Genomic DNA, 27,393 nt, shown 5'->3' with positions numbered 1-27,393 from the left:
TAAATTTCAAATTTCTAGTTTCCCCTGTTTGTCTTCATGACTCTGTTGACAGAAGAAGTGAAAGTGTACATGAAAGAATATCAATCTGATACCATATTATTCCATAGGTTCTCATTTATATCTTTTAGAAGAAAAAAAAAAAGTTTTAGAAAGGAAAAAGAAAAAGATTTAAATATATTAGAATATAGAATGTTCAGTTTAGCGGGAAATTTTTACCATTACACAAAAAAACTGAAATGACTTGCCTTTAGTTGCAACTTAATACTTTCTGTTTATACCATTTTAATATCATGGGATCTTTCATAAAATCACTTAAAAATAAGGACTTTGACACATAAAGGGTTCTTTTGTTTGTTTTTGTTTTATCTCCTTTAGGTTGCTGATGCCAAGTCTTTCTCAGGTCCTTTTAATGTCTTGCCTGTGAAGACGAAATGGAGTAACATTGGCTTTCATATCCTTCTATTTGACTTGGAAAACCTTGTTGAACTCCTGCTGTCGACTCCAGTCTGTGACAGTGACCCTTCCAATTCATTCTATGGCAGTGAGATCCTGAGAAGAGCCAAAAGTACAGTTGAGAAGAAAACATTGACGCTGAAAAGAAATAAAACTGCCTGTGGTCCTCTCTCAGCAGAGGCACAAGCCAAGCCTGTTAGTGAAGCCCCAGCCCCAGGAGATACTTCCATCGCAGTTTTAGAAGAAAATGACAGCATTAAAAGGCAGAAGAAAATGAAGAGCTCCAAAAAGACACACCCTAAGCCATCAAGAAAATTTGATGCCAACCTCATCATAGATACAGCCAAATTGCTCCTGTCTTGCCTTTTGCCATGGGGAGTGGATAAAGAATTAGATAATCTCTGCATTAAGCATCTCAATATTTTGAAGCTTCAGGGTCCTGTTTTTTTAGGACTTGCTTCAAATGAAGATCACTTCTCATTGATGCTTCCAGGTTGGGATTTGTGCAATGCTGAAATGAAAAAAGACTACTCAAAAGTGAATTTATTTTCCAGAAAGGTTTTGGACTTGTCAAATAAATACACATCCACTCTTCCGCATCAGTCTGGGATGCCAAGAGGACTGGAAAATAATTCTGATTCTTTGCATGAGTCAAGCACTATAGTTTATTTATTGAGAAGACTATTTTTAGTTAACAAATTAGTTAACATGCCTGTAGAAGTGGCATATGGAATTGACAGGTAAGGCGTGCCTAGAGATTTTGACTCTGCTTATTTGGGACATTAAAAAAATCATCATTATTTGCTGTATTCAACTCTCTCTTCTCTCCCCTCTTCTTCCTCTCTTCATTCACATGAAGACTAAATATGCAGCAAATTCTTTAGCTCCAAACACATTCTATAAAATCTTTCTTCTAAGTTTTGGGATTGGAGGATAATTTGAGCAGTAAATTTATGTTTTAAAATTTATTCATTCAACAAATATCCATCATTCTCATAATATGTGCCAGGAAAATCAGAGTGCTGGGTGCTGAGTGATTTGATAGATTACTTAGATGATAGATAGATGATGATGGATGATAGATGATAGATGATAGATGAGATAGATAGGTAGGTAGATGATAGATAGATATAGATGATAGATAGATAGATAGATAGATAGATAGATAGATAGATAGATAGATAGATAGATAGATGATAGATAGATGATAGATAGATGATAGATAGATAGATAGATAGATAGATGATAGATAGATTGATAGATGATAGATGATAGTAGATGATAGATAGATAGATGATAGATAGATAGATAGATAGATGATAGATAGATGATAGATAGATACATGATAGACAGATAGATACACACATACATACATACACACCTTGCAATCCATTGCAGTTGCTGTAAATTAAGTATGAACAAAGAATATTTAAGTAAATGCCTATAATGGTATATTTTATGTATCATAAGGAAAAGAAAAGCTTGGAAATTTTATACCTCAAATCCCACCATTTAATACATACTTTGGCATATTAAAATAGAAAAGTCATCAGTAATTAATTTATAGAAAGTACAGTTTAGTTAAAATAACTATTGTTTTTTGAGTGTTTAATAGCTGCTGGTTACCATGTAAGCCCTTTACATACATGATTTCATTTAATATGCACAGCAAAGCTGGGTTATAGGCACTATTATTTTGCTCCTTGTATAGGTGATGATATAGGCTTATGGAGAGAAGATACCAATCCCAAGATTAATTCAGCTTCTTAGAGTCTGATTCAAGGCTAAACACTAACTAGTCTTGACTAGTCACTAACCTTGTCCCTGAGTGTTTACCCTCTCCCTCTGCTAAAATTCAATGTAGTTTTTCATAGCCTGATATGAGATTTCATTCAACTCACCATCTTACTGAAGCTGTTCTTAGCACTAGCATACAGGGGAAATATAAATAAATTTCTCATCTGGATATGAGTTCTTTTATATAAAAACAATAGTACACATGAAATACATAAAAAACATTGATGTGTAAGGTAAAGAAACTAGAAAAAACATCTATAGCTCAGGTAAGTATTTTAGGCAGTCTATGTAAAGAGAATAATTAATGAGACATGAAACCATCTAGAAAGCTTTTATAGAAGAGATACTGTTTGAATGACCCAATACATGGTGGAAAATGGTCCTCGACATTTCTGTTCTTTGGTAAGAGCTCAATTTAACACGTACCTGTGCAGGCCTGTATAATGGACAGAGTTCCCGCCCTCAGTGGCACTACAGTCTGGTAGAAAAGCAAGTCCCTATAGGTTACGTAGGATTCAGTATTATGTTTCCTTCCATTATAATGCTTCTGTGCTACTGGGTTTTCCGTTTTCTGTTCATGGCCCTAGTAATGAGAAAACAGACTGGTAAATTTTAGTACTTTGTTGTCCTCTATTTTCTTCTATCTATTTTAATTTTTTAAAAAATTTCAGATAGGCTGCTTTTAAGTTTTTTCTATTACTAAAAAAATGACATAGCGCCTAAAGTATGGCTTTAAAAATGCATTCAGCCTCGAGCCTGACAACTCAGGAATGAAGCCTGATTTTGTTTTTAACTAGCCCTGTGGCTTTGGACTAGTCACTTAACCCTCTGGGCCTTGCTTTCCTCATTTACAAAATGAGGTAGGTGGGATAGGTGATCATTAAAATTTCTTCAAATTCTTAAAAACTTGGGCTGCTAACAAATTGCATTTGTTTGCCTAATTGTGGTCCCACAGAGAAGGTGAGGGACTTAGTTATCATTCTGAGTTTGTTTCTGATTCCCAAGTAACGGAGTACGGGATGTGTCTTGAGCCCTGTAGGGGAGATGGCAGACTTTCACCATGCCTTCCCTTAAATGGCCTTAGAGTCATTAGCCAGCCCTGGCGGGGTGGCTCAGTTGGCTGGAGAGTTGTCCTGTACACCAAAAGGTGGGTTCGATCCCCGGTCGGGGTGGCAGATGATGTTTCCCTCACATCAATCTCTCTCTAAAACCAATTTAAATATATATATATATTGGGTTGAGGATTTAAAAAAAAAAAAAGTTAGTACACATTAGTAAATTCTTTATAGAATTTTTAATTAAAACAAATTATTGAATGGAGGTGTCAGAATTAGAAACTGCATCCCTAAATCGGTCACTTCAGATATGATATGCTGTTAGAGACTAAATATACTTTTTCAGGAAATCAAAATAATATGTATTAGATTGGTTTCACCAAATCCTCCCAACAAATTTGACCATTTCAGTAACATTTCACTGTGGTTGTGCAGGTTGAGAAACTCTTACCTGCTTAACAATCGGGGGGCATGATGTAACTGAATTTAAAGGAAGCAGCGATCTGCCTCTAAGAACATCCTTGGGCAATAACTGAAAGTTTCTGCTGAGTCGCTGGATAAGAGTAAAACCTTCTTTCATCAGGTCCTGATGGTACCTGAGGAGAATTCTTTGGTAACTCTCATATTAGGATCCAAAAAATACTTCTTTTTGCATTAGCCACAAATTGCATAACCTAAGGTAGCAAGACCCCGGATCTCAGAGGGAAGGTGAGGAGGGAGGAGTGGGTGGGGAGAGATTAATCAAAGAACTTACATGTTTATAAGCATAACCCGTGGGCACAGACATTGGTGTGGGGAAGGCCTGGGAGCTAGATGGAGGTGGGGTGGAGGGGGTCAATGGGGGTAAAAAGGGGGCATCTGTAATATTTCCAACAATAAAGATAAACTTAAAAAAAAAGTGGATCACAAAACAATGCTGGTCAACTAAGATTCACAATTCCACAGAATTAAGGTTTTAGGTAGGAGCAATGTGGGGGAACAGGCTTCATGAAAGATATTAATGCGAAGACATTGCTAAAAATAATCTGTGTTCATTTCCCAAATTTGTTAAATTGGTCATGCATTCATATCTTTATTTTTCAAATTATTTTTCACACATTTTCAATAATATCCTTTAAATCTTTTTTTCAACAGCTCTTTCAAAATGGAGTCTGTGCATAACAAAGTCAAAAGTCCTGGGAATGATATTTTGCATATTTCAAGCTTCTACAGTTACTTACGAAATGGTAAAGAAGTTACAGATATAGTGTGCTTTTTGTTTTTCACCTCTATGACATAAAATAACTAGCATTTCTATAACTGGATAGCACTCTGCAGTTTAGAATGAGCAATTTGCCTATTTATTGTTTGACTTAGTCTGTATTTCACATGGTTATATTTTTGTATTCTGCCAATATTAAAATATGTATGAAAATTTTTATTAAAATAAGTAACATCTTATAAGGCATGCAATGTGATGGCTTTATCAAATGAGCTTTGAAATGCCTGGTAGTTTGAAACTTTCGGAAAGTCTGAAATATTTGTATATTAAATTAAGGTCTTATGCGATTTATGGGGAAGTTTATTGCATCAGTATCTTTAATAAATGATTATTACATTCGAGAATTTTAGAGCTATTTTGGAAGTCATATAATGATCCTTGAAATCTTCTGAGTGACAACCTCGGTGTTTAGATTTTCTTTTGATGTCAAAAGGCTAATTCACTCCCAAACCTGCTTCTTCAAATCTTTGACATCTCAGTAAGTGGCAATTCTATCCTTCCAGCTGTTAAGGCCAAAAACTTTGATTCCATTTTGATTTTTCCCTTTCTCTCATACCCCAGATCTAACCTTTTAGTGTTCATGTTGCTTCTACCATGAGAATATATCCCAGATTTTGCTTCTCTCCACTACATAACAACCCTTCATGACCCTTAATTTCCTCTTGCCTTGATGACCACAGAAGCCTCCTAACCATCCCTCTGCTCCTATTTTTGGTTCCTACACTCTATTCCCAACCAGGCAACCGGAGTGATTCCTTAGAAACAAAGTCAGGCCCGGCCCATGTGGCTAAGTGGTTGAGTGTAGACCCTTGAACCAAGAGGCCACCCATTCAGTTCCTGGTCAGGGTGTGATGTTTCTTTCTCTCTGTCCTTCTTTCTCCCTTTCTCTCTCCCTCTAAAAATCAATAAAAACATTTTAAAAAGAAAGAAACAAAGTCAGAACCTTATGCTTCTGTGTCACTGAATAAAAGCCACTGTGCTTAGGAGAGCTCACAAGGCCCTATAGAAGCTGGCCTTCTACCTGCATCACTGCGCACACTCCTGCCTGGCTTCACCTCCCTCTGCTCGTTTCCTGCTTCCCACAGGCCAGCTACACTACACTGGCCTTTTTACTCTGACCCAAACATGACGGGCAGGTCTTAGGGCCGTTTCCTCTGCCTGGAATTCTTTTTTCCTAAATTCCACAGAAGTCAGCCCTGCTGCCCTCCCCTCTACCACACGCCCTTCAGTTCTTGCTCAAATGCCATTTCATCAATGAAGGTGCCCTCCCTTCTCCCATACCCCTTTCCCTGTTTCACTGTTTTCCATAATCCTTTTCACTATCTGACATACTGTATATCTTTTTTATTTTATTTTTCATCTACCACCTGCTAGTAAATGTAAGTTCCATAGGTTTTTCTCTTTTTATGACAGTTTAATGTACTGCTGTGTTCCCAGTTCCTAGAACAATGCCTGCAAAGAATTAAGCAAATATTTTTGGATTAATGGATGAATAGTAAAAAGAACAGCGGTTTTGGAGACAGCTATAAGGTTCAAGATCCAGTTCCATCACTTACTATTTCTGTCACTCTGGACATGGCTTTTACTTCTTCAAAAGCTATATGTACTACATTTGTAAGGTGGGAATAGTATTACAGACTCGATGTGCTTGTTGCCTCCCAAGTCCTGTAGTATATTATTGCTACATTGGAATGACCTGAACAGCAGCACATAGGGGCCCTTGCAGGGCTATTGAAAAGAATATTTGGGGTATTTTTAGGTGTGATTTTATTAATAGCGTCCATTTACTGAGTGGCTGGTATGTTCAAAGAATTATGCTAATAATTTTGCATATATTATCTCAATTAATATATAAAAGACCCTACCTGGTAGGAGGAAGTATCTCTGTTTGACCCTTAGAAAAACTGTGGGTCAGAGAAGTTACTCATAGTCATAAGCAGAGGGGCCACAACTCCAGTCCAACTCTGTCTGATTCCAAATCCCTTGCTCCTTCCATTATGTCAGGCCACTTCTCACCTCTGTGATTATAAGTAATGTTCTCCCTATATCGCCCCATTCTGGCTCACCTGCCTTTTCCTTAGGTAGTAGTCCTTGTTAGGATATTATCCTCATTTTAATTTTTTATAACACTAGAAAATGGATTAGAATTTAAGGCCTAATATAGGTGGTTTTGAACCAGAGCCACAGAGGCCCCAGATTTTCCTGTGGCTGCAGCCACCAAAGCAGCCTGAGCAACTAGTGCTATCTCTGATTATTATTTATAGCATTTAAAATCCAGTTAGGTAATAAGGAAATCTGGTCTTGTGTTTTAATAATTGAAAGATGAGAAGTAAAGGGAAAGAAGGGATTTACTTTGTGCTATTAATTCTATAATCAACGCCTGAAGAATAAAGTAATACTGTGGCACTCATTCTAAAGGGTTGACAGGAACCAATACCCACTTCTATCAGCAATGGTGACTAGGTAATATTGGTAAACCTGGGATGTTTTCTTTTTATCTTTCCCCCTGAAGTTGCAATTCTTTAACTCCCTGACATTTCCAAGAAAAGCTGGCTCTCATTTCTACCTCATATTACAATTTAACATCACATTAAAGTGCCCTGTGAAGTACCCCACCCACAATGCCAGTAAGAAGTTACAGTTGAGACAAATACTTCACTTTGATGGTAGAGTCACAAGGTCAACAAAAGGAGAGAGGAAAAAAGGACAGAGATCACAAAAATTTTTCTCTTACCTGTTGTCCCCATGGAGAAATGGAAAATATGACTTCAAAATGATAGTGCTCTGTCGTACTTGCATGTTTCCTGCACTGATCTTGGCCATTTCAAATTCACATTATATGTTCCTTCAGGAAAAAATAATGGTATTAATGAGTTATAAGTTTCTTATTTATATTTCTTTCATGATCTCAATTTGCATTATATCTAATACCTTCTAACACATTTCCCTTGACCATTAATGTAACACACACACACACACAGACATATCTATTAATACTTAAAATGGTGATTTAATGAAATACATATTGGGCTAGTACTAATTTTAAGAGTTGATAGCAGAATTTCAGACATATATTAATACATTAATTTGAATAGACAGTTATAGTCATTTTTCTCTCCAGCACAAGCCCCTCATTGTTTCTATCTCATTCGGGATCTGGTATCCATATAATATACTTTACCTATCAGAAAGCCTTAATTCATTGATTTTTCACTTGGATGATAATATGTACATTTTCAATTAATGAAAAGATACTTATTAAGTGCTTTTTTGAGTTGGACACTCTATAGATCAATTTAAATAAACTAAGCCCTAGCTCACTCTTAAAATTTCACACTCAACATTAAGGCAAATGGATAGAAAAGAGACTCAAGAAGGCAGACTTAAAAGAAACAATACATAACAAAATGAGGCAAATTAAAACAGAAGTGCTGTATCTATTGTTCAGAGTAGCATAGCTGGGTAAGGACACATCAAAGGAAGTCTTTTATATGATTTCTGTGTGATAGATGCAATGTACAATTTCAGGAACTATTCGTATGAAGAAGGAATTATAAAATTCGGTGATCTGTTCGGGTGGGAATATTAGTCATTGCCTTTTGTTGGCAAAAAGGTACAAAGATGAATTTAAGGTATAGAGATGAACTTGATTTAATGTGAATATGTATTAGTATAATTATTAGTAATACATATAAATTTATGGTTCTCAGCTCTCACTGTATATGAAAATCATCTGAGCTACTTTTGCAAAGTATTAATGCCTGACCCACCCTTACCCTGAGACCTATTAAATGAGAGTATCTGGAAGACTGGCCCTGGGCACTGGTGTTTGTGAAAAAAATCTCCCCAGGTGGTTCGAATGTGCTGCTGGAGTCAAAGACCATTGGGTTGCATCCATTTTAATACTTTCAAGACATAAATGTGTTCTGTATATTTCTAGGTAAGAATGAACCCCACATACCTGAAGCTGACGTTTCACTTTTGAAGCTAATTGCCTGTTGGAGAGACCAGTCTGTGCAGGTATGACCCAGCTTGGGTTCCTGATTATGGAAGCGTTTCTTGCTGCTGTGGTTCATTCATTCTCTCCTTTACTTGAAAGTACAAGGAAGGAGGTACTCTGGTCCTCACACAATGCCCTCCCTGAACGTTTCATTCAGTGGGGCTAATGGAGAGACTAATTTTGAAGGGAAAAGTGGAAAATAACATATGCAAGGGTGTACCAAGTTAGGGAGTATGAATGGAGGGAGCTGAGGAAGGGATGGTCATGTTATCGGTAACTTATTACTCTTTGAGGTTTTGGTTTATGGTAGAATTGTCTATTATTTTATTTCAAAATGTGCCATGATGTCAAGGTCCCTGGGCTTAGGAATTTGGTAAGTGTAATTAGAAATCCTTTTTCTATCCTGAGAGTACTTCCATCTGTGAGCTGATTTAGAGAGCTGGTTTCAATGCCCAATTTAAGTCCTTTCCCTTTTCAGGCTCTTTTTAGGTCCTAAAAGCTAAGTGGGTAGCTTTGTACATTGTACAAAAAATATCTGTGCATTTATTAGATGAATACTATTGGAACTTTATTCTTTTTCATGAGCTAAATGACTATCTAATTTGCAAGGTGAGAATAGCAATAACTCCAATTTAAAAAATGGTTATTTTTGGGACCAGCTGGCATGGTTCAGTGGTTGAGCATTGACCTATGATCCAGGAGTTCCCGGTTCAATTCCAGTCAGGGCACATGCCCAGATTGTGGGCTCGATCCCCAGCAGAGGGCTGCAGGAGGCAGCCGATCAATGACTCTCATCATTGATGTTTCTCTCTCTCTCCCTCTCCCTTCCTCTCTCTGAAATCAATAAAAACATATAAACATTTTTTTAAAATGGTTATTTTGGGTTACAAGGAAACAAAGAAAATTAACTCAGAAGGAACTGTGGGGGTTGACACTATAAAACCAAATAAACACAATTAGAATGGTTATTGAAACTTTTTACCACGGCCTACAAGTTTCCATGTGCTGTGCCCCTAGCCTAACCTCTTTGCTCATCAGTCTCCCTCCTATTCTTGCTGGCCACGTTGACCCTTTTATATTTCCGGAACACACAGAACTCATTTCCACCTCAGGACCTTACTGTTCTCTTGAGCTGCAATTTTTATTTTTCCATTCATCACTTGCTCAAAAGCCTGCTCCTTAGAGAGGTCTTCCCTGGTCACTCCATCTAACAATGCCACCTCCACCTCCCCGCCCCATGCCTCTAGTCACAATCACATTACCCTATTTTATTTTATTTTTTGTGCTTGTTTTTAAAGGGAATTATACCTTTTTTTGTTGCTTGCTTGCCTTCTGGCTCCTCACTGTTATAGGAGCTTGCTGAGAGCAGGGACTTGGTCTCATTCACCCTCTTTGACTAGTGCCCAGAAAAGCAGTAGTGACAGTAGCCAGTCAATAAATATTTACTGAATGAATGAATAGCTATGCAAAAAGCCTCTGTGATAATCAAATGCACATTAGTACGCTTTGACTTTACCAGCATATTAGCAATCACCCTAAAAGAGTCTATCTATTAAAGGTGCAATTTTTTTTCCTAGTAGTCAAAGAATTCCATAATGGGGGGGAAATCCTTAGGAAAAAGAATTCAACAGAACATTTATCTCGAATTGCTCTAACTAAAGATCTTTTGTAGTTGTTCATTTGACCTTCAGATAAGTTTTAATGTGGTTTGGACATGTTTGGACTAATGGATTTTAAGGTTGTATGATACTATGACCTTGTGCAAAATGCTGGGAGCAGGTAAAAATATTACCGGAGCATTTATGACTTACACTATAGGACGTCCAAGCTTCACAGTTTTCCTCTCATCTCTGCCACTAACCTGATGAGTAACTCTGGAAGATAGGTTTAACTTGACTATTTATTTTCCTCATGTATAAAGTGGGAGTGAGAATTCTCGGCCCTTCAGGAAAAAAAAGAGACTTTTACATGTATCCATTTAAATGCTTCATTAACCAGTCCTCAAATTACTAATAAAACTGTTCATTTAAGCAGTTAGTCGAATTGTGTTAACTTGACTCTACTTTTCAATGTATTTTAGGAGCACTAGGTGGGAATGAAATGCTTTTGTAAAACAGAGCAAAGTCCTGCTTCAGAAGTTGAGTGGGGGGTACCTTTAAGGGGCGATTAAAAAGAAGTATATTTTTCAGGTGAATGAGTTTGTCTGGAGATTTTCTCTTTTGCTTCTCACAAGAAAAACATACCCAACATAGAAATAAATGCTGGAAAAGCAACAGCAAGGTTTTGGGCTTGCTAATTTGCATGTTTCTGAAGCTGCTCTAAAGTTCTTGGGATTTTCTAATCTAACTCCAGGGGGTGAACTATGACATCCATGCCTCTGAGGCAGAAAGAGGTGTTGCTTTTTCAGAAGATGCTGCAAAGACATGAAAGGCCAGCATGAGCCGAGTGCCGAGAAAATGCCTTTATACCAGAAAATCTGGACATTGCAACTACAAGCAGGCCTCGGGGGCTCTTATGAGTCTTCATAACACTCTGTGCTATTTCACTTTGCTGTTTCAAGGTGTTAGTAAAAAACCATTAAAATGTTTAGCTTGCCTATGGCACTGTAATACTTCTAGTAATAAGTATATGTCCCAGATTTGTGGCTGTCTCTTTCCAGCTAATGGATTTGTAAACCTTATTTTAAATCACTGCACAGCCCCTCATAGAGTGTAATACTTTGCATATCTATTTTCAGAGGAACTTGCATTTGGAAGACAGCTTATAGTCTTAGTGCTTTCCATTGTGGCTCACTATTAAAATCACAAAGTTTAATACATTTAATAAAATGCTGTATACATTTTATATCTTGTTGAGGTAAATTTTATCCCTACCATCTACAAAATTTGTCTACTATATTTATATACTAGAGAAACTCAAGTGTTGATAGTTAGAAATTATCAATAGATTCTACTTTCCACAGCTTATATTTTTAAAGTGTACAGAATCTATTTCAATTCCATTAGTATTTATTTAGTGCCCACTGTATACCAGATACTGTGATAACGTTATTACCTGCTTATAAGCTGTATCACTTCTGTGAATTGGAACCATGCTTTATTGATTTCACGCTGAGCATAAAGTGTGTATTTTGAGTTTGTTTCCATCTGAATGTGTGCCATTCAGTATTCACTTTTAAATTTTGCGGCTCTGGGTATCCTACTCAATTATGGTTAATATGTTTTATTCTGTTATTTTTACTTCCTCTTGTTTTTCAATGATACTATTATTAATTATTCTTTATTTATAGTGACAAATATGTCAAAAAAATCAAAATTCAACAGTTGAAAAAGGTGGTCATGATATATAAATCCAATAATTAAAAATGTTAGATGAAATTACATAAATCCCTGTATATTTCCAAGAAGGAATACTGACCCAAGTTGTTAGATAGACTGTTATATCCAGTGGGACAGAGGATATTCCACAGCACAGCTTTGGCTGCTCCTCAGAGATAATGACCCCAGTGAGAGGGCAGCCATGCTCCCACGGGCGTATGGCCACACCGCCTACTTGGAGGGATAGACCGTAATCCGGACGTACCATGGTCCGAGGATATCCTCCAGTAGCCTTCTGAATTATAGTTATGGACAGAGGGAAGTTCCACATGGGATTCTGCAATTGGAAGCTCCCATTCTAGCCTCTCTCTGTATCATAGACTTTGCTTTATAAGTGAGGACATGAAGTCCCAGAGTAGTCCCTGAACTTGTCAAAGGTTGCATTTGTAGTTACTGTCATAGTTGGATCAGAAACTCGAGCTTTCTCATTTCCAATTTAGAGCTTTTTTTACCACATCATCCGCATCTTATAACTAGTGCTGTCAAATAAAATGTGTGACAAAATTAAAATGAAATTCGGTGATGTGAAATTGTTCATGAATAATTAATATAGTTCGTTCCATCGTTTGATATACATAAATAAGCATGGTTCACCTATAGTGTGATATAGAGTATATGTTAGTAAACATTATTTCATATAGTTAATATAATATCACATATTATAACACGGTAGATATTAATAGGCATGATTAACCAGTACCATGATATGGGGAACTGTGTGTTAGGTTCATGGTGTGCAATAACTGACACACCGTTGAGAATCCCACCATGTGATACGCATCATGTCCCTGTAGGTACCAGCGTTAGTAGACGTAGCAACAGTAAATCACTTCATCCGTTATCCTTTTTTGCACAACCTAACCAAGCATTTGAGTGTAAGTGTTTGAGTGGATGAAAAGAGAGGATTGATCAGTGATCAGGAAGCCTCTCTGAGACTTTTGGGAAGCTTCCCATATTGAAGGTCAAGGGCCAGGCTCCTTCTGCCCCTGTGGCTTAGTAAGTATCTACCATCAGCAACAGCTCCCTGAGTGCCCCTGGAGCCTGAAGTCTCATTTGCTGCCATGCCACATAGAAGAGACTAAATAAATATTTAGATGAATCCGTGTTCTGTTTTTGTCATCAGCCTCTCTCCGTCACCAGTCTCAGTGTTGTCCCAGAGCCCACACCCTAGGCATTGTATGGGTAGGCTGGGGATGATGCAGAGGGGACAATGGCAATTGTGGAACACGTCATTGGGAGGCAGGCTTTGGAGAGGAAAGGGAGCAGGCATTGGGGGGTAGCTATATGAAAGGTTTAACTGTCAGCCAGAGAAGATGCCCCAAGTTCACCTAAATCAGCAGAGCCCTTCATTTTTTCTCACTGATTCAGCACTTGGCTTTCCTTGAACTTAACATAACTCTTGGACTTTATTTCATTTCTTCCTAGAAAGAGGCTAAGGTACACTGGCTTTTTTACTCAGGGATAAGCATATAAAACTTGGGATGAGATATACAGAAAGGACATAGAAGCCACAGAAAGGCTCCAAAGGCCAGTCCACCAAGTCTGTGTGGAACTTGGGATGTCATGTCCCAGGTTTTTATTTTAAAAATGAAGATAGTGGATTAGATGCTCTGTGACAAGCAGTCCCCCTTCCTCTCTATTCAACCACAGGTCCTTGAGTGGGTATGTACAATAATTGGAAGTTGTGCCTTGCAGTATTTTGAGCTATATAAGGCCACGTACACACACACACAGTTTAGTGAGATTTATTATTAAAATCTTGTCTTTAACCTTCTTAATTAAACCTAGTTTAAATCAAGTGTTTTTAGCTAAATAGTGCTTTACAGCTAAACATTATTTTAGGAGCTAAACTTGTCTCTAAGAGCATTATGAGCCCGGCCGGACGTGGCTCAGTGGTTGAGCGTTGACCTAGGATCCAGGCGATTGGGGTTCGATTCCCGGTCAGGGCACATGCCCGGGTTGCGGGCTCAATCCCCAGTCGGGGGCGTGCAGGAGGCAGCCGATCAATGACTCTCTCATCACTGATGTTTCTATCTCTCTCTCTCTCCCTCTCCTTTCCTCTCCCTGAAATCAATAAAGATATATTTTTTTAAAAAAAGAGCATTATGATATATTCAAATTAATGTTTTTTAGTCTCCGGTAGAAATGAAAATATCTTAGGAGAAAGAATTTCAAACTTCTTTCAACTTTCTTCTATAATTTCTTGCATTTACAAAAGAACAGTGTGATGGTTTGGGTGCCAGTTCTCAGTATCTGCATTGTAATTATTTCAGATGCTAATCCTAGTGGAGTGGAACGTTGCAATTTATGTGAAACCTTCCTAATCAGAATTCCAGGCTTTGGGTTTTTTGCAAGACCCCAAACATTTGTAATAATACTAAATATAATTTATGTGGAAACACAAACTTAACAGGTAACTGAAGCAATACAAGCTGTTCTCCTGGCAGAAGTTCAACAGCACCTGAAGACCTTGAGAAAGACAACGGTCAACAGTCAACCAGGGTCCATGACTGAGAATGGTAACTATCAGATGATGCAGATCCAGCCAAAGATGGAATGGACTGAAGAGCTAGAATTACAGTGTGTTACAGACAATGTGTCTCTGCAAAGTAAGTGCAAAATTTATTGGTATGGTCTTTCATCAGAATTTTTTCTACTACTTAGACCTTGTTCAGAATATGAGTTCACAATATATCATTTCTGCAAAAACCAAGCCAACTGCCCTGTTTCTGACCTATTCTGCTATTAATTTTCTCTTATAACTGTCAGGTTTTTAGAGAACTTCTAAATTCTATTATAACTAGTAAATATTTTCTAAAACAACAATTTATATCATTTATTAAAAATATTTTGAAGTTAAGTGATTAAAAATGAAAGCAGGATTAACAGTAATAGCTTAATGAGATATACATTATAGGGATACCCTGATCACAATGGGTCCTAAGTTTGCTTTCATTTGGTACCTTGATAGTAGCCATGTGCCAGACTGTTTCTTTTCTGGGAATGAGAGTTGTAATACAAACTAAATTAAACTGGTTTATAGTTGGACCACTTGATTTTATAACACATTTTATCACTGTAACTTTATAATGATAGTGTTTATGGTTTATGACTAGCAAGTGAATCTAAATTTCTGTTGTAAAACATTAACCGATTTTTCGGCCATTAGCTGTGACTTCAAAAAAGGAAATTTAAAAAACATTAAAAAAAAGATTAAATACAAATTGGATTTTCAAATTTACTTGTAAGCTTTTGATGAATAAATTGATTTATAATATGATTAAGTATATATTTTTGTCAGGAAAATATGTCACAAATTTACATGTTGTTAAAAATGGTTAGGTACTCAAAAAGAAATTTTCTTTTTATTTATTTGGGACTCAGAGAAATGTTGCGATAGTTAAAATCTTAGAAGAGATGCCATTCTTAAAAATGCATTATACTTTCCTCTTCTTGCTGTTTTTATAAGATCACTGACTAGAGAACACTATGTACTGAAAGAAGACATATAGCAGAAAAAGGCTTCTTCATCGAAGGCCAAAAATCAAAATACAATATTTCCTGATACCAAGACAGTTATTGAGGATGGAAAATTCAATAAGTAATTTGATAACGCTCGATGGTGATTTCAGGTCATTTGTTTGTTGGTTGTCCAGAAATTAGCTTTAATTATCTGGTGAATTCCCCAACTTGAGGGAGCTCCTTTTTGATCATATCACATAATTGTAGTTGTATTATACATTTCAAGCAAGAAGCATAAAAATTCCTTTTTAAATTAATTTTCAGTGACTACATTTGAGTTCTTGATTCATTCGGAGAGGCACCTATGGTGTCATTAATAGAATTCTTCCAACTCTCCAAAGACAGCTAGTGTGATTCATCATGCGCTAATGCTCATTAAGTGGCATTTCTGTGCCTTGTTCCCAAACTCGAGTCTAACTTATCCATTGGCCCAAAGCCCTGTTCTCTGGGTGAGAAATTCACGGCAGACTATCAAAGTGAAACTTCTAATGAGTTTTGTTGTCACATGGGTTACCCATTATTTGGAATTTCACCAAGGCCTTGCTCTGTCCCCAGTTAATTATTGGGTATAAGAACTAATACTATGAATTTTAATCTTATTGTGACTAAAGATATCCAGATTTCATGTTAGATATTAACTGTCTTTAAGTTATAATTGAATGATCCTTTGCCAGCGTTAAAAGAAAATTTAGGGTTAGTTTGTGATAAGAATTGGAACACAGAAATACTACAGTTACTTAATATGTTGGTAGATGAAATTTAGAATATTTTACTTAAAAGAAATATACTCACAAAATGCTGAGTATATATATTTTGGGGGGGGGAATATTTCCTGTAGGAAAATATTAACTGTAATTACAAGTCAATTAGACACACACAGCATGCACTGAAGAGGAAAATTTCCAAGTAATATTATATTGGATGGTAACATTGCCTCTTCTTCCTTCTGGAAAAGACTTACTTTTTTAAAAAAAAACTACTCAGGGAAACTTAGAAAAATGACAGGAAAAGTTTTAGAACTTTCTTTTACAGTAGTATGTACTGCAATACTTGATGGAATTTTAAAAATAAATAAGTAAAAATGCGCTTTTATTTATTTCAAATGTCTGGATCCAAAGGTTAAGGAGACGGTGTGGCACTGCTCGCCGCTGTGATTATTCCTCAGATTTTATAGGCAGCTACTCAGCCAGAATGTCATTGCAACATATGTTATTTTACCAGATATTCTTATGATAAGTGGCTTATGTCATTGAATTTTATCAAGTCCTTGCTCATTTGTCCTCTGTCAGCTCCCCTCCACACCCTTTTTTAAAAAAATTATTTTTACTTTTAATTTAATTTTTTTATTCTTTCTTGGTTACTTGATGCATCCTCTTTGTTACCCATTTGGATGGTCTTATTATGCACAGGTATTCAAAAACTCCTTTTATGCCAGGGCACAGTGTATTTGGTTAATTAGCATAACCGTAATATAGCAATAACAGGTAAGGAAAAAATAACAACAATCATTATTGTGCTCTTACTACACTCCAGCATGACGCTGGGTACTTTATAAATGTTATCTCATATTTTCCTTTGATTCTTAAATAATTCACAGGAACTTGAAGTCTCTGTTTTCAACATTTGAGTCTTCTGTAAACAATTTTACAGTTTTTTTTAATGTCCATGTTCATGGAAATGAGGTTTCAAAGTACAGATGAAAAAAAATTACTCTCTGAGAAAGAGAGATTCCTGAGAAATTGCCCCTGTAATTTTTTTATTTGACACACTAATTATATATCTTCCTCATATATATTAAATAAATAATACTTGAAAAAATGTCCATCACATATCAGCTATGTTGAATGCCACCTTGAAACACGCTTTCTATTATTATCCCACTTTTTTTTTTTAATATATCTTTATTGATTTCAGAGAGAGGAAAGGAGAGGGAGAGAGAGATAGAAACATCAATGATGAGAGAGTCATTGATCGAGCCCTCAACCCGGGCATGTGCCCTGACTGGGAATCGAACCCCGATCTCCTGGATTCTAGGTCGACGCTCAACCACTGAGCCTCGCCTGGCCGGGCTATCCCACTTTTTCAGTAAGTAAACTGGGACTTAAAAGAGGGTAAATGCCTTGTCAACAGTGAAAAAGTTACTAAAAATATGGACACGTATTCTCTTAAACACTATTCTCCGGTAAACTGCATTTTCCGTACTGGCAGCTTGAAGGATATTTGCTCCAAATCAGCTCAATCTGAAAATTGAATAATTTATTGAGTGGTTTTCTTAGATTTTTATTCCTCACTCATAAATCATACTTTCTGTTACCAAAGAAAATGCAGAGTGTTCAATCGCTGCCATCTCAGCCCTCATAATAAAGAAAATCACCAGATTTTTAAAAACTAGTTGTACATGAGATGCATCTAGAAAGCAGTGGAAATGTAGTGAAATGACAGTTGAAGCATAATGTGTTTCAACTTTATAATTTTGTATCTTATTTATTTTCAGTATTTTCATTTCTTATGTTTCACAGCACGTATTTTATTTGAGGTTTTGATATTTGTGTATTGGTATTTTATGGGAGAGTGGTGGATTTCATCTGAGTTTACATTTTTATAATGATTACATTGCTATCTTCCTTAAATCTCTTGAATAAGAAATTGTATAATTAAAACTCACACCCGAGGCTAAGATTCATTGATATTAAAATAGGAGTGTTTTCTATTATTAAAATACATTTGAAAGTTATTTTCCTTTATTTTTTTATATGTTATTTGGATCAGTTTAAACAAGTGCTCTAAATTGTTCCATTAAATAAATTGGTTTAAATAGAAATGGAGGCTTTGTAGATAAAGCTGTCACCTGGAATTATTGGCTGAATTTAAATTCACATTAAACTGTGGTTGTGAAGATCATGCATCGAATATGGGTATTGCAAATAATCTTTATTAGATGCTCCGCTTTCAAAGACTTATCTGCAAAATTAAATAATGAAAATGTGCTCTCGGTTTAAATAAAACCATGCATTTGTAGTAAATCAAGGAAATATACATTGACTCAACAGAAAAGTTTTGTGGTCCTGGGGGCCCACAGCAGGACTGGCTTGGGACGGGCTTCCTCTCTCTGCTGAATTTCTCAGAAGAAAATCTGTCTAGTTGTTAAAAGGCTTTGAAATATAGTTGACTACTTCACAGGGAAACGCTTTCTTGACTGTCTTTATTTATAGTAAATGCATCTTCCACCACCCTCTGTGAGGTCTTCAGGCTAAGTGAGGAGGCCAATGTGTTCTTCTTTATGGCCACAGAAGTCATTTAGGAAAGATCTGTGTGATGCGAGTGAGCAAGGAGCAGAAAAGTAATGGAGGAGGGGGTTGTTAGAAGGCCTTGGTTGTCATAGTGAGATCTTAGGTTTTCTCTCTGAGATGGGAAGCCATTTGAGCAGACAAATGGCACACATTTCAATGGAATCACATTGTCTGAGGTTCAGGGGCCAAGGACAGAAGCAGGGAGACCAGTTAGGAGGACATTATGCTAATCTTGAAGATGGCAGCTTGGATCAAATAGGGTGGCCTGGATGAAGGAGATGAAAAGTGATCAGATTCTGAAGGTATTTTGAAGGTACAGCTGACAGTATTTGCTGATGGATTGGGCATGGAAGAGTGAGATGAAAAATCTATACTTATATTATTTCAAACTAAAAATATTTGATAAAGATTGACCCTGGTGTTCTGCGTGGTTCCTATGTTGGGCAGTGCAGTGTTGCACATGGTATTCCAGGTATGCTGAGGAAAGGGTGGAAAACCCACTGCACACTCCCACCTGTCCCTGCTGTGTTCAGTTGCAAGTATCCCTGCTTATATGACTTCTAGTATTAACTAAACTAACCCGCAGAAAATGGACAAGAGTTTCCTGCAAAGAAACTATGGATTGAAGACAATTCTAAAGGGCAAGCTTAAGCAAATAAGATGTAAATGGCACTGCTAAACTTATCTTAAGCTACATCGAGAGGTATGTGTGTATGTGTGTGTGTGTGTGTGTGTGTGTGTGATATTCTTCTGAAATTTCTGCTTTCAGTGTATAATTTATAATGGACATAATGTTGTTATACTAATAGCATATATGTTGTTTGTAAACAAAAGTGTACACTGGTGGTGCATGCTTCAGAGCTCCTCCTTCTTATTTTCTGCAAGAAAGTATCCCAACCACAGCCTCTGGGTGGACTGAGCTAAATAGGCAGATGTGATAAGCTTTTGGTTATGTGAAGTTGGTAACTTAATAGTCCATATTGCACACTGTGCTATCTCTAAAACTTTAAAAAAAGTCTTTATGCATCACTCCTCTGTATCACTCATCTCTGCCTCTCTGCAACTAATTCACGAGTTGGAATATCAAAGAGAACTAATTGGAAATCTTCAGTGGAAGACCCAAACTAGCATCAAGGTAACTATAAAAGTGTCAGACAGCGCAGAAGAGGCGGCGGGAGCACATCAAAGAGGCACCAAGCTCAGACTTTGGGGTCAAGAGGCTTCTTAGAAGAAAAAGATGTCTAATTGAAGTCCTGAAATATGAGTATGATTTAGTCAAGCAAACAGTTGGAAAGGGAGAAAGTAGCTATTTGCTAAGAAAAGCCACCTATGCTCTCTTCTTCCTCCCAGGACTCATCTGATTAGCACATGCATGAATGAGGACCTTGGACATTCGAGAAGAATCCATGTCTTGACTTTCCTCTCTGAGTCACACTTGTATCCTGCCAACCTCATTGTGCCAGCACCTTTCTTTCCTAACCCTCAGGCTTCCAGAAAAACGATAAAGATAATGGCGATGACAATAATAACAGCTTACACTTATATGGCTTAGTATGTTCTAAGGGCCTCATTTAACTTAAATAATTTGCTCCAGGCAACAATGCTGTGGAGATAGGTAATATTGTTATACCCATTTTATTGATGAGAAAATAGATTTTTTAAAAAGTGAAGTAACTTGCACAAAATCTTACTACCAACAGAGCCAGGAGTCAAACCCAGGTAGTCTGGTTTCAGCATCTAGATTCTTTGTCACTATCCAGCATTGCGTCCCAATTAACCATAATTCTCCTTCACTATTTCCTAATTCAGCAAATATTTACCAGCGCCTCCTGTATGAGTTACAGAGACAGGTATTACCCAGGTTGGGGATTACAAGGCAGCAGAAACTGAGATATTTGGCATAACAGCAGAGGAAAGATTGTCTTGAAGAAGTTAGACAGCAAATATCACATACCTAATTTCTCCTAAGCTTTGGTGTGGCACTATAAGCTATTCCACTAAAGATGTACTTAACACTAAATGCTTTTATTTGGAATATAAATTTAGATAATTATAAGTTTTAGTGGTTAAAAGAGAGAATGTTTTATGACTGGGAACTGGAAATAGTAGATGGTAGAAATGAAAAAGATTTGGCACACGTATTAGTTGAAGGGGTTAAGGGTTAGCAGGGAATGAAATTTTTTTTTATTTTTTTGCATTAATTTGAATCATATCCTAGACAATCTTACTTAAATATCAAGGCATTCATATGTTAGATGTAGACAAATTTATAGATAAGCACATAAATTACTTAGCACCTAGAATACATTGTATACCTTTCAAAAACCACTGTTGTCGTTTGAGTTTAACACATGTCCTGTTTTATTTTTAGCTCCTTGTAAAATTGATGGAGAAATTTCATCATTTCCCTTTTCCCCCATATAAATTCTTCTGAACTTCTCCACTGCCTCTGCCCTCTCTGTATCATCTCAAAGATTACATTGCCTTAGAAAGACTGATAGAGTTCACTGCTCTTTTTCCAAAAGTAGTTTCATCTTTCACAGAGATTGAGATTGATGATTTTCATCTTGGCATATGAAGAACTAGAGTATTTCATCGTATTTTTTCCTCCTGAGCAATCAGAATGCCAACCTGGCCCGACTGCACAGAGACCGCAGCAGCAAGGAATTGAGTTAAATATTTCCTTGGTAACAGTTGTGCAGGCACCACTTATTATCGTCGGCATACCCATTTAGATTTATTGACAGAGAAAAAGTGATCCAGATTCTGTCGCTGGAATCGATGTGTCCTGCGCTGTGCTCCCACGCTGGGACCGGCCTCCCAGTGCCGACCCCTCAAGGACAAGGGTCGGGTCTATTTATCTTTTTTCCTCCCATCACCTAGGATGGTCCTTCACCTCGGAGCTGGTAATAAGTGTTTATTGAGTGGATGGATGAATGGATGGACCGGGGGATGGCTTGTACTAACGATTCAGTTAACTCCTAATTAGTAAGAGAAAGAGGAGACAAGGAAATCAGCTGATTGCTTTTCTTTAGCAGCCAGATATGGTCTGGAATACAAACTAAAACTGTGCTTTCTAAGCATCATCACCCCAGGATCACGTGGTGCACACACAGCAGGCTCACAAAAAATTAAAAATAGACACACGAATGGATCTGGTTTGTAACCACGCAGAACCCCGCTCTTTCCTGATGGCTCTTCGCCCCCCATTCTGCCGTGACCTGGTTTGCGCTGGATTTTTCCAAGAGCCCGAGCCTTGCCTAAGCTCGGCCTGGTGTTCTCCCTCACTCAGCTCAGGTCCTCGTGGGAGTGTTCAAGGAGCTGCTGTGTCAAACTCTGTCTCCTGGGCATCTGGGCATCTGGGCGTCGGGCTCGGTCCCGATCTCTTGCTGCCAGGAGCCCTTGGCCTGCAAACCCGGAGCCCGCTTTACTGCCTGGCTCACCTGGGTCAGCCTCCCCGCTATTGGCTCCTTTCCTACTTCTGAGCCCGAGACTTTGGGTGATGTTATTCCCTCACCAAAACTGGCAATTCCATTAGCCAGTATGGATATGCATTCCTCATTCTGGAAACAATTTTATGACTCAGTTCCTTGAGAGAAAAAGCAGGGATTTAGTTAGCTTTGTGTTCTCAGCATATAGCACAGTGTCTGGCACATGGCAAGGCAATGTCTAGAGAAATGGTGGTTGAAGGAAGAATTATCCACTTGCCCCCATGGCATTGCAATATCCCATTCCATCAGAATGCCATTCACCTTGCTGGCAGGAGCCTTATTTCCCCATATTTTAAAATTTTTATTTATTGATGAGAGAGAAACATCGATTTGTTGTTCCACTTATTGATGCATTCATTGGTTCACTCTTGTATGTGCACTGACCAGGGATCAAACCCACAACCTTAGTGTACTGGGATGATGCTCTAAGCAACTTAGCTACCCTGCCAGGGTCTATTTTCCCATTTTAACTGGTCAAAATATCAGCCCAATTTTTATCATTAGAACAATTTGAGTAACTTCCAAACAGTTGTTGTAAAGGGCATGCTATGTATAAGGGTCAATGGAAGGTGCTGAAATTTTTAATTACATCACTTTCTACACTTCTTATATATCCTTCTAAAATAGTGTTTATCATCAGTCACGGTAATTGTTTGTTTATTTGCCTTTTTTCACCACCTCCCTGCACTCCTTCAGGGCAAAAAAAAAAATGGAACTTATTAATCATGTGCTCCTAGCAGCTAATGAACCACGTGGCTCATGATGGGTGCTCATTAAATGTTTGTTGCCTGAGTAAGAGGATGAATGATAAATGACAGTGACAGACCTGTATGAAAGAACTCTGATCTAAGGCAGAATGAAAGAAACGCTAAATAGTATGTTAATGGTCTGTAGGTAGGAAGAGAATGACAAAAGATCATTATAGGGATGTTGGTTTTCTTCTAAAGTGTTAATCCAGGGGCAGTACTTTGAATGCATCTATTTAGTTTGGGAGCAATTTATCTATCTACAGAGCCACCAGGGAAAAAATAACGCTGATGTTTTAAGGCAAAAACAAACAAGGCAAAGTACTTCATTTTCAACCCCCAAGAATAAGGTATAGGAAATGAAGACTGTTCAAAGAAGAGTTGTTACTTTTTTTCCTTTTACCCCTTACAGATGAACATGGGCCCTTTGTTTGCATCTATGCAGGAACACCTGTCCTCCGGCCAGGCAGCCCTGCTACGCGGGGGCAATGCTAAAGCACACCTTAGGAGCTGACTGAACATGAGCATGGTAATTGCCAACACTCTGCCACATTCTTAGGCTTCTTCTCGTCAAAATGAGGTTGGTCTTGAAATTTTAGAAAATTTAAGTGTAGTGATTTTCAACTCCTCTCAGTCCCAGCACTGACTTTATAGCCAAATTTATTAATGCCCTTTTATCATCCCAAATTAAATTCCTGAGCAATTCAACTCATCTACAAACATAATTTATATAAAATTTAAAGGGAAAAAACAGTAACTTGTAATATGTGTCTCAGAAGGTAAAAGGTTGGGCATGACTGTACTAAAGTGTTTGATAAAATGCTGACAGGGACACATCCCATTGCCGAGAGGATGACAGTTACTGATACACGCCCCCACGCATAGACGGGGGTGCTGTCAGTGACACGGGTGTCCAAATGGATTTTATTGGTAAAATTCTGGACAACAGCAGCAGCAAAATATGGCCATTCCTCGATACACAGTTAGTGGTCTTCCTAGAAAATCCAGGGTGTATTAAACACCTTGAAACATTTGTATGTGTAAAATAAAGTTAGATTCTGGGCTCAGGGAATTACAAACAGAGCCTTCACTTCCATGGGTGGCCAGTGGAATATTTGGAAACCATGTGAAATATCAGGACAATTATTCATTGTCAAGGACTGTGCTTAGCATTGCAGGGCATCTGGCAATTCTCTTCTAAATGCCAACGCGCGTCTCCGATATCATTGGGAAACCGAATGTCCCTCACCTCAGCAGTTTCCAAAACCTTCCCCTAGGGGGCAGTACCAACCCTGCTGAGAACCACTTCTTTCAGGAAAGGGATCCTGAGTGTTCTGAGGACTTTCTTTGTTTCTGTCTCTCTCTCTCTCCCTTTTTAAAATGGACAGAAAAATTAAACCAAATTAGTAACCTCCAACTAACTCGGGAAGGTCCTTCCTTAGCTCCCTGTGTTCGCTCCACCGCGTTGTTTATTCTTCAGTCACAGTATTTCCCAGGCGGTGTAGTAAATCATCGGATTGCACTTCCGTCTCCATCATTAGAAAAAGAGCTTCTTGTCTTGTTTTTTCACTTTCATCTTTGGCTCTGGGCCTGCCATAGAGCAAGTGTTGTAGGCTGATTAAATGAACAGTGCATGTTACTGAACTGCCAAGCCTTCTCCCAGGAAGTAATCAAAGAAAACTCCAAACTTTACAATTGAAATTAAATTATCTTACAATACAGAGCAAACACAGTGCACCTTATAATTTAAACACTAGATGATTACCTATTTCCTAGTCTGTGAACTGAGGAAACTGGAAATGAGAAAGAAGGATGGGAAGTGTTACACAGGGAGGCTCATTAAATAACTGGGAGCGGAATCAAACCTTTAGCCGAGCGCATACTAATTTTTGATACATTTTATCCTTAATGTCTGATAGCCTATTAGTACTTAAAGTATAGTAAGGTTATTTTTTGAGGGGTTCGCAGTGCCCTTTGACATATATCAGGTACACATACCCCTTCGCATCTCTGCACCGGAGTGAGGAATAACCGACCTGGTCGATCATCCAGCTGGTGGGGCCACCCAACGATCCTCTTTTGAATATGTTGTATGTTAAGAATTCTTTCCCAAGCTGTGCTCTACAGATCTGAGGAGAATATGATGTAGTTTCTACTTTCTAAAAGGTCAAGTCCTGTAAACATAGTGAGGCCACAGTGCAGTATGAGATACTGAAGCTCACGTTGCTGGGGAAGCAGGGAGACCCCCTAGGCCTGGGGGTGATTCCTGGAGGCTCCCTGCAGGCGCAGACACACACTTGTGCTTGGAGAATAAAGCTGTGGCAGACCCGGAGAGGCACTGCTTGCATCACTCTCCAGAAAGGGCTCCTTGCCCAGCTGTTGACGCCTCCGAGATCCATCCCTGCATTGGAGCGGAGGTCAGACTCTTCTTGGGACAATGACTGAGCGAGGTGGCGGTGCAAGGCCCTAGCTACCTCTGGTTTACACAAACCTCTAGCAGCTGATTTTGTCCTGGAGTTTTTACTGGGCTGATAGAGACTTTATCAGGTCTGCATAGTGAACAGAGAGCTCCTTACCCGATTCTGCTGTTGCCTTTTTTCTTTCTCAGGTGTTACTCCCAGTACACCTTTTGTAGATTTAACTCCATCTTAACATCTGCACCTGGTCGAACCCAGCTGACACCAATGGGAAAGGTTTGGTGTGAGAAGCGTATTTCAGGCAAAAGGAGTAAATGAGGACAGACACAGGGACATGCAATGTGTTCTGGCCAGGAACTGGGGATAAACTTGCTGGGGCGGGCTATAGGAAATGATGCTCCAGGCTCAGTCCAGAAGGTGAGACACCTAGAAAGTCAAGGTTCTGGTGGGAGCTTTTCACTGAAAGATAATGGGAGTCATTACAAATTCTTTTAAGAAGAAAGATGAGCCCGGCCGGGCGTGGCTCAGCGGTTGAGCATCGACCTAGGATCCAGGCGATCGGGGTTCAATTCCTGGTCAGGGCACATGCCCGGGTTGCGGGCTCGATCAATGACTCTCTCATCATTGATGTTTCTATCTCTCTCTCTCCCTCTCCTTTCCTCTCTGAAATCAATAAAGATATATTAAAAAAAAAAAAAAAAGAAGAAGAAGAAAGATGAGACGTTTCCAGTGCAAAGTAGAGTGAGTAAAGCTGGGGATTTTTTTAAAAAATGCCTTATGTCCAAATTTTGTCAGAGTATTTCTCTAGTTAGTATTTTCCTTGTAAAGCAGTGCTTTTTATTTCTTACTTCTTTATTGCTAGGTTATTTAGATGGAATATCAGTGCTTTATGACCCACATGGAGAAAGTACCTTCACATTACATAGAGGAGGGGGATTTTGCCTCCTTGCTTTTAGGCCAAAGAACACTGAATGTTCTTTAGAATCACGAGTGCTGCTGTGGTTCTTGGTGCTAATTTGAAATGTATTTGGCCTCAACCTCTTGAATCAGTTCTTAAATTGTTCCCAGCTTGTATACACTGATATTTGGTTTGATTTCTCATTTCCTTTGTATACATTTCTATCATTTACTACTTATGGACAAGTTTGAGTGTTACCATCCTTTGTGTGTATGTGTGTGTACATTATTGACCCCCTTTTTAACAAATAATCTTAACTGAAACATTAAGGAAGACCATGCTTATTGTTTGCTATTTGATATTTTCCAGGAATAGAATATATTATTTCTCTTTACTACTTAAGAAAAATCTCTACCACTTAATGAATTGAATTTTAGCAAAGCAAAGTAACTTTGAAATGTGCTTTTCTGTGTGTTTATATTAATATCAATGAATAATTTCAAAGGTTAAACTTTATGATCCATCTCTTCAAGTCATCTACTTTAGTCTAGAGTCATTACATCACCTGCTTCCCTTCTGCCATTGATTTATGCTTCCTTCAAACTGCTGAGTTGGAGCAGTATCATTTATTTTTTAATATGACATACCCTGTACTATGAAACAGTATTTCAGAAGGTAGTGGCAAAGTACCTGTAACACAGGGTAGAATTGCCCACTCACCTGTGTGAATCAGTAACCTACCCATTAACATTTGTCTGGGCTTCTCATTAGACTGAAAGGGAATGAAAGGTTTAATCAGTCTTTTTTTTTCTTCCTATAGTAAAGATGTCAGGGGAATCTCTAGGTAATAGTAGTACTCTGAGACCATAATGTGTATGTGTTTAAAGTTGAGAGATGCAAAGGTGTTTTTAGAATTTTGGGGGGGATCTCATAGTCCAAGCTCTCCAAATAGCTAAAGTCTATTCAAAATGTCCAGGGGGGGAGGGGGAATGGCCATTTCAAGACCTTGAAAATATCCACTTGAACATTATTTTCAGAAACTAACAATATTTGGAGGATTATTTTCAAATGATCCGTTCCTAGTAG

The 27,393-nt window shown here is 38.0% G+C and overlaps 1 protein-coding gene across 1 annotated transcript in view; it reads left to right on the top strand.

The window, feature by feature from the left end:
• WDR72 (WD repeat domain 72) overlaps nt 1-27,393 on the top strand; it is a 197,279-nt gene that overhangs the window by 106,720 nt on the left and 63,166 nt on the right. Inside the window, exons 15-18 of the mRNA XM_081136486.1 lie at nt 376-1,193; nt 4,440-4,531; nt 8,507-8,586; nt 14,357-14,552. Of these exons, the coding sequence (XP_080992612.1) occupies nt 376-1,193; nt 4,440-4,531; nt 8,507-8,586; nt 14,357-14,552 (1,186 nt within the window). The remainder of the gene's footprint in view (nt 1-375; nt 1,194-4,439; nt 4,532-8,506; nt 8,587-14,356; nt 14,553-27,393) is intronic.

Source organism: Miniopterus schreibersii (genome assembly GCF_964146895.1).
Source record: "Miniopterus schreibersii genome assembly, chromosome: 1".
Lineage (NCBI taxonomy): Eukaryota > Metazoa > Chordata > Mammalia > Chiroptera > Miniopteridae > Miniopterus > Miniopterus schreibersii.
This window is presented reverse-complemented; position numbering and strand designations above follow the sequence as displayed.